Source organism: Branchiostoma floridae, chromosome 17 (assembly GCF_000003815.2).
Source record: "Branchiostoma floridae strain S238N-H82 chromosome 17, Bfl_VNyyK, whole genome shotgun sequence".
In the NCBI taxonomy this organism is placed as follows: domain Eukaryota; kingdom Metazoa; phylum Chordata; class Leptocardii; order Amphioxiformes; family Branchiostomatidae; genus Branchiostoma; species Branchiostoma floridae.
Window position 1 is genome coordinate 14606652 of NC_049995.1, and position 7929 is coordinate 14614580.

General features: G+C 41.6%; 1 protein-coding gene across 1 annotated transcript in view; it reads left to right on the forward strand.

Annotated features, from left to right (window-relative positions):
- The first annotated feature begins 5 nt into the window (after window positions 1-5).
- Window positions 6-7929, forward strand: part of LOC118404343 (adhesion G-protein coupled receptor G2-like) — a 13715-nt gene continuing 5791 nt past the window's right edge. Inside the window, exons 1-12 of the mRNA XM_035803412.1 lie at window positions 6-723; window positions 1109-1334; window positions 2202-2349; window positions 2628-2771; window positions 3918-4097; window positions 4423-4468; window positions 4910-5013; window positions 5551-5678; window positions 6108-6243; window positions 6709-6841; window positions 7177-7246; window positions 7492-7612. Of these exons, the coding sequence (XP_035659305.1) occupies window positions 126-723; window positions 1109-1334; window positions 2202-2349; window positions 2628-2771; window positions 3918-4097; window positions 4423-4468; window positions 4910-5013; window positions 5551-5678; window positions 6108-6243; window positions 6709-6841; window positions 7177-7246; window positions 7492-7612 (2034 nt within the window). The 5' untranslated portion in view covers window positions 6-125. The remainder of the gene's footprint in view (window positions 724-1108; window positions 1335-2201; window positions 2350-2627; window positions 2772-3917; window positions 4098-4422; window positions 4469-4909; window positions 5014-5550; window positions 5679-6107; window positions 6244-6708; window positions 6842-7176; window positions 7247-7491; window positions 7613-7929) is intronic.

The window sequence follows — 7929 nt, forward strand, 5'->3', positions numbered from 1 at the left end:
GAAATCTGAATCTTTTTGTTTCAGTGGAGACAAAAACACAGGCCACGCCCACAGAAGAAGCTATCGAAGGATCAGGTGACATCCCCAGCCATGAACATGACCACGACGAAGAGGAAGAGTCCATTATGAAGAAGGTGGAGGAAATTCTCAGTCACCTCAATGAATCCTTGTCCTCAAGCAAACCCCCTACAGAAGAGCCGACTGGTCCAATCACGGAGCCGCCCATGCCTTTACTGTCGCCGGAAGAGGAAGAAACACTTCGGATCCTCAATCACGGAACCCCTGCGATCGAAGAACACACTGAGCACGACATCATAGAAGAGGAAAAAGAAGAAGCAGATTCTCTACTTTCTGGTGGCGCTCTGTCCGTTGTGGAAAGAGCGATCGACGTTTACGATGAACACATCAAAGAACACGAGAAAGAAGAAGACGAAGAGATTCTCAAGGCCCGAGAAGAGATCTACAACAGTGAAGAACAAGAAAAAGTAACGGAAGAAGAGGGTCACGATCATACCAAGGAGGCTGGAACTCCTGGAAGTAACATCATCACAGAGACTGGTTTGGAACTACCTGACGAAATCTTAAAGGTGTTTGAAGAACACCAGCACGACGAAAGTGAAGAGGAAGTTGCAGAAAACGGAGTGTTTGAAGAAAGAAACAGGATTTCTGATGAAGACGTGATGAGGATGCTGCAGGAACTCGCCGCCGTTGATGCCGCGTCTGGTAAGGAGCGTTTGATACCTTACTTATATCTACAGGTAGGTGTGACATATCAGCTGAACAGAAGATATCAGTTTATCATGGTAAGCTATGACAAATTATGCATTTCTTACAAATAACAGAATTATGCAGGATGTACGAAGTTGTTGACTTAAGCTTCTAATGTGCAACATGATGAGAGGTCATATAAATGATTAGAATATAAACTTGTTATATGGGAACTACAATTAAGATCTTGTGGCGGAAGAAGTACCACCTATGTTCTATGGTGTAATGATATAAATAAAATATATAAGGTATAGGGCCTTTGACCCAGCTTGACGCAGAGAACGTCAGCAAAGCCAAGCCAACGACATACACTTTTTTCTATACACTATTGATATTTCAGATAACATCCTGGCCCTTCTCGGTGCTCTTGAGGAGCTCGCAGAGAAAGAGGTTGACCTTGACGCTGAGCAGCTTGACCTTGCTGCCACCATCTTGGAAAGGATCGTAAAGCTTGGTGGGATCGACGCGGTGATTGCTGGGAGACTGGTGAAGGTCATTAGTTACCTGACGGGGCTGACCTTGGAGAATATGGTGGAAGCGGAGACAGAGTACCAAGCTTGTACAAGGTCAGTTTATGTGTGTTTGTGTGTGCGCACCTGTGTGTATTTTTATGTGTGCGTACGTGTGTGTGTGTGTGTGTGTGTGTGTGTGTGTGTGCAAGTATATGTCTGTGTATGTGTGTGCGCGCGTGTTCGTGTGTGTGTCTTTGTATGAGTACGTGTGTGTGTGTGTGTATGTCTGCGCGCTCACATGTGTGTATAAATGTGTGGGCGAATTTGCGTGACTGTGAACATGTGTGTGCTTGTATGTGCCTGAGTGTGTAAATGCGTGTGTGTGTTTCTGTGTCATGTACAACATACCTAAAAACGCTATTGAAGATTGCCTAATATTATATTTGGTATGCAGCAATGTCCTGACCTGACGACAACAAGTAAACTTTAGGTTTCTTGGTAGTTTTTCAAGGTACTGCAGTATATCTAGTGGTGCGTACCTAAACTCATCTTCAGGTTCAGGTCCGGATTCAAGTCCAGCAGTTCAGGTTCAGGTCCGGACTTTAAGTCCGGACCTGAACCATCATTGCGTATTATGTGCGCTAGAAAGTTTTCTTTTTTGAGGGGGAGGGGGGATGGTGCATATAAAATTGCATGTTAGCATGAACTGAAATGCAATGTGAAAAATACAGCCAATGTAGACACGAAATGTTTTTTGTCTTTTTCAGTGCAAATTTCACTGTCTATGGAAGGTTTTAGATGGTTTAGAGCAAGAAAAGGGAATATAAGTGACAGATAGCTTTTTGCAAGTCCGGACTTGAGTCCGGACATTTAGGTTTTTTTTGGACTTGGACCTAAACATTTCAAGGTCCAATTCCAAGTCCGGGCTTTAAGTTCGCACCACTAAGTATATCATATCAATATTATCCATTGTCTTCACAGGATTGTTAAGAGCGTTGACGTCATGAACATGCAAGTCGAGTCCAGCGCTCCTGACGAGATGTTCGAGTCAAATTACCTCGCCACCGGACTGGTCAACCTGGGTAACTCTTTTGAGGGAATGTCATTCGCAGACTACGGGGACGGACAGGTATGGTAGAGAGTTTAACTTTGACTCGCGTTTAAGAGGAAACATATCCAAACAAATTCAAGTAACAAAATTCTGGATAAAAGTTGTTCGTGCATTTGTAACAGATGCGTTGGGGTGGCGTCCGTCCCCAGTTTTGTAGCCCTTTTGTAGCATGGTCTTCGATAAGATTTAACCGGGGATCGAACTGATGACATACTGATTTCAGGGTGACCACTTGGCCATTACACCGGTTCTTACTTTGCCTTCTTATAAGTCTCCATCTTCCCATCTCCATGTAGGTCCAGTTGTATCAGGAGGACGGTAGTTCCCCGGACAGACACAGCTCCTACATCCGGCTGCCGCCCAGCCTGCTGACCGGGAGGGAACTCCACAACATCAGCCGGGTGCACTTCGCTGTCTACAGGGAGAGCAATATATTCAAGGTAACTGTTAGTAACACTATCGCTATGATATTAAGATATGCGTCAACACATTCAAGATAACAACACTAGCTTTTAAGACGCAGAAACAGTCTGCTGACCGGGAGAGATCTCCATAACATCAGCCGGGTACACTTCGCTGTCTACAGGGAGAGCAACATATTCAAGGTATATTACTTTTTTTGTTCTTCTGTCGATTCGACAGATGAGCAGGCAGACAGGCATTTACCTGTTTGCCTGACCTACACATGACTTTTCATGGTGAAGGAGGGGTGTGCACTTCCTTCTCCACCCTCTCGTCTACTGGAGCACTAAGTCTCACAGGGACAGAACTGTATGACACGTATTACTATGATGATGATGATGTATTACCGACACTGTCTTTCTGATTTTAAGATATGATATTTCACAAGGCTAGATTTAGATCTAGAGACACAGTAGCTAAGGTCCATACTGATTGATTATTGATATCACTACGTTTATTAGCCGAAGCAATATGGAAAATATGCCAGCTGTTGGCTTGAGCAGATGGACAGTACGTACTAGGCTTACAATTTTAGTACGAGAAATTTTAGTCATGGAATACAATGACCAATGTCCGGAATACATAAACCCTTTTCCGCCTTTTGAGCTCAAAGAACAAAGTTATCACAGCCATTTAACGACACTACTTGAATACACACACTCAACATCAAAATGTGCTTAAATATATTCAATAGTGACCAAAGCTAATTATTTCGTCATAGCATTAAGTATAGAGATAACTATGTGAGCTTAGGCAGTGGGTTATGGCTTACGTAATCAATGTTGACAAACAAATAAGTGGCACTTCTTGGTACGTCGATGTAGGTTAGACATCCAGGTAATAAGATACGCCAAAAATAGTTACTCAAGCAACTGGATATGGTTTTGGAAACGGTCAGACGTTTCGGATAGAATCCACTATCATTCGTCAGTGACACTGAAGTGACTTGGAAGAAACAGGTCTTTTATACTCTAACTATGAATGAAGACAATTTCAGTCGTCCAATAGGAAACGTTATAAGACAATTCAAACTGAAGGCAATTTGGATTCCAAAGGGAACAAAGGTAAGGCAACGTCAAACTGAAGACAATTTGGCTTTCAAATGACACTTCTTGGTATTTCAGGCTATGCAGAAGGCGTCACCACACATACATCACTCACCAATCATAGAGGCGTACATCACTGACTCCAAGGACATCGACCAGGTCCTACGTGGTGACGTCATTTCCGCTTCCGTCGGCAACCTTCATCTCAGCGAGCTTCCGGATCCGGCTAAGATCGTGTTCTATCACGAGGAGGATAATGTAAGTGATCATCATCACTTACAATTCCTCTACGTGTGGCTATGGTAACACCTTGCTTCATCTTAAGTTCATGAACAAATCTTTAGGTGTGTCTTTGTGTTTGTGTGCTATGTGACATATAATTTTGTTCTGCCTGTAAAATCACAATCACAATTTGCGTGCTTGTTTGTCTTGGTGGTGTGGTCCGCAGTGATTCTAGTGGAAGCTTAATGTGGCTAAGGTAAAAAAAGAACACACAGCTACTTCAGGTAAATAGTTTTCTCTGCAATACTTAAAGGTGTCTACGGTGTTTTGTAATATCTAATTTTTACATTTTTTGTTGCAGCTCATTGGTGACAGGGAATGCGTCTACTGGGATTTCAAGCTCAATGGTGAATATCTTATATAGCATATTTTATAAATTCTATCAGCCTACACCTTAAAAGAAGGGATCTCTTACATAAGACGGCTATTTCGTGTAACATTTGTAACAAGTGAAGGAATAAAAACAAGCTTTCTAATTATGCTTTATAAAAGCAATTACCTTGGTCATACATCTACCAGATTAAACTGGACTTGAGAACTATATGATAAATCGAGGATAATTCTTACCGGTATTAGTAGGCACTGCAGCTAAGGTGTCGCTTCTAACAATGTGGTCCTAAACGATTCCTTAACAACAGTCTAGAACAGTGCCAATCAGAATTTGCCTGAGGAGGGTGACATACTGTGTTTCTTGATTGTATATATAGATCCTGGTTGGGAACAAAGAAACGTGTTATCCAATGACTTTCAACCCTAAAGAATTTGTTTATCTTGACACATGCTTTTAGACGACAAAGGCGGCTGGTCATCGGAGGGGTGTAACGTGTACTACGCCGCGGACACGCACACGGTTTGCCACTGTAACCATCTCACCAACTTTGCTCTGCTCATGGTAAGTTCAAATAATGATACTGATTTCGGTATTCGTCGTATTTGTTTGTTTGTTTGTTTTATTTGGATCTCCATTAATGATACTAAAATCACTAGTGATATTAGCATTATTGATATCTATCAGATTCCTAAGAAAATAAGCATCCGCTAGAGAACACACAAGCTTAAATGAAAGACCATCAAATTCAAACCATAAGAACAAGTTTAAACAGTTAAATCAAAGACCACCCAGAAGACTAATAAAATCCAGGTGTATATGGACAGGTAGCTATCATACACTAGATGCTTGTGCCAAAGGAGAAAAGTTTATAAAGTGTATTCTGAAAGCTACACAACTAGCCACCAGACACTCTCAGTACGCAACAACAAAGATAAATTATGTCCCTTTGCCTTAAAGTTTATGCCCTTTTATCCTACCAGCTGATTTCCGTATTGTTTCCAGGATGTGTACGGCTCCACAGCTAAACAGCAACAACAAAGATAACAAACAAAGAGTTTATGCTCTTATCCTGTCAGCTGATTTCCGTATTGTTTCCAGGACGTGTACGGATCAACAGCTAAACTGAGCGAGGGGAACCAGAAGGCGTTGTCCATCATCTCTCTGATCGGCTGTGCCGTGTCGTCAGCAGGACTGCTGTTCGCGCTTATAACGTTCCTACTCTTCAGGTATGGCTTAATACGAAATATGTACTACACTTTGGGATAATATCTCTTACGAAATATGCTCTGGTCGTAGGGATAACATTTCTGCGCTTATGATCAATTCAGGTACTTGTTAACTTGAGAAAAATGCTTTGATCTCAGGAATAGCATTTATTCTAAACGATCGTATTAGTCAAGAAGCTAACCTTTACCTAGTATGTTTTAGAAAGTAAATAACTCTTTTTGTCTCGCCTATCTGTCTAAGTATATAGCCGTGTGACTGTGTCTGTCTGTTTGTGCATCTTTGTGCCTGTCTATATCGGTCTAAGTCTGCTGTTATTGGTCTGTGTGTCTGTCTCTAGAACGGTATATATTTGTTCCCGCAGATAGCAATCGCCGTTTAAGGATCGAAAACTGGCGACTCAAATTGCTTTTGTTGCTTTGTTTTTCCAGAACCCTCCGCCGGGACAACCCTACTAAGATCCTCATCAACCTGTGTGTGGCTCTGCTACTGGTGAACTTGACCTTTGTGACCCTGTCTCACCCAGAACAATTCCATGCCGGCTTCATGTGCAAAACTCACGCCATGGTAAATCTTAACTTGAGCACAAGTTCTGATATAAGCCCACTCTTATCCTGATCTATCTGATATACTTTGTACCTAGTACAATTGTTGTGCAATTGATTCATGATAGTTTTGTCACCAAAATGCTGATTGTAAATCACTATCTCTTGTAACGTAATTTTATTTCATATCGCTAAAATACGTACCGTAAAATAGACATCATTCATCCTTCGACGATAAGTTCAATAATTTGTGAAATTGTGTTAGCGCTGGCCATAGTGGTCATTCCGTGTAATACCTTAACCTAAGATTTCGTGTAGATAACAACATGAAAAAAAGCTTGAAAACTGCAAAAGTAATACGTTTCTGGCTTTGCTATTAACTATTTAAAATGCACAACTATATTAGACATATTTCTCGATACAGAAGTACATACACGTACAATGACGATGGCTAGGTAAGCAGCTTGAAAATAAATATGCACCCTAGGTGATGCACTACGCCCTGCTGGCCGCCATCGCCTGGATGGGGATCGAGGCAGTGAACATGTACCTCGCCTTCGTCAAGGTGTTCGACACCTACTACACAAACTTCGTTATGAAGATCTGTCTGGCAGGATGGGGTAGGCTTCTTAAATATGTTCAATATTCCATGGGGATGAAGTCGTGTGCTTGTATGTATGTGTGTCAACTCACAAGGGCGTGCTTGTGCGCTCGCGCGCGTGTGTGTGTGTGTGTGTGTGTGCGTGCGTGTAAATCAGATGTATTTCTGCGTATTCAAATACACACATTATATTGTCGCCAATCATTCTCAGTGCTCATTTTGTGATATTGGAAAGATTGCACAGCAGTGTGGGTAAGAGGGTGAAGTATGCCTTTTCTAATTACCTCGTATATTCGATTTCTTGCTGTAATACCCGGTAAATACATGTAATTCCGCTGTGATCTTGTGTTGTAGGCACCCCTCTAGTGATTGTTGCAGTGACCGCCGCTATTGACATTGACGTGTATGGCTTCAAGGATGGAATGTAAGTATTCTCTCACTTTCTTTAAACCTTCAGTTATACAAAATCATGGAAAAGTATGTGATCCTTACTTGAGAAGTGGTAGGACTGCATTCTGTTTATGCATATGCGCACATACCAACTGCTGAAAATTTCCTAAGAGGAAACATGTGAACATTATTACAAACTTAGGATTGAACATTAGTAATGTATGCGTATGTTTGTTAGCAGATGTTTAAAGTTGTGTCTTCTATGTTATGTATATACAGCTGTTACCTGTCTGGTATCGCGTTCTATGCTGCGTTCGTGGCTCCGGTGTGCGTCGTTCTGATCTTCAACACCACCATGTATGGACTGGTGCTCCGTCATGTTGTCCGCATGAGAGGAAAGGTAGCGCCCGATTCGTATACTTGCATTACAGGGCAATGAAATGTCACTGATTGTATACACGTGCACTCTATATACATGGAACATCGTCAGTCAACTCAGCTCAGAAGACCTAAAAGAACATGATATTTCTAGTTGAAATTTTGTTTCCTGATTGCAGATGCGGAACCAAGACAATGATATTGTTGATACCTTTTGCATCAAGTTTCTTAAACTGATTTATCAAAATGAGAAATTGTAATATGTTTTTAAAACTGTATAATCAAAGAATAGAAGCAACATGAGCCAACGTTTCCCCAGAAAAATGAGGGTATATCCTA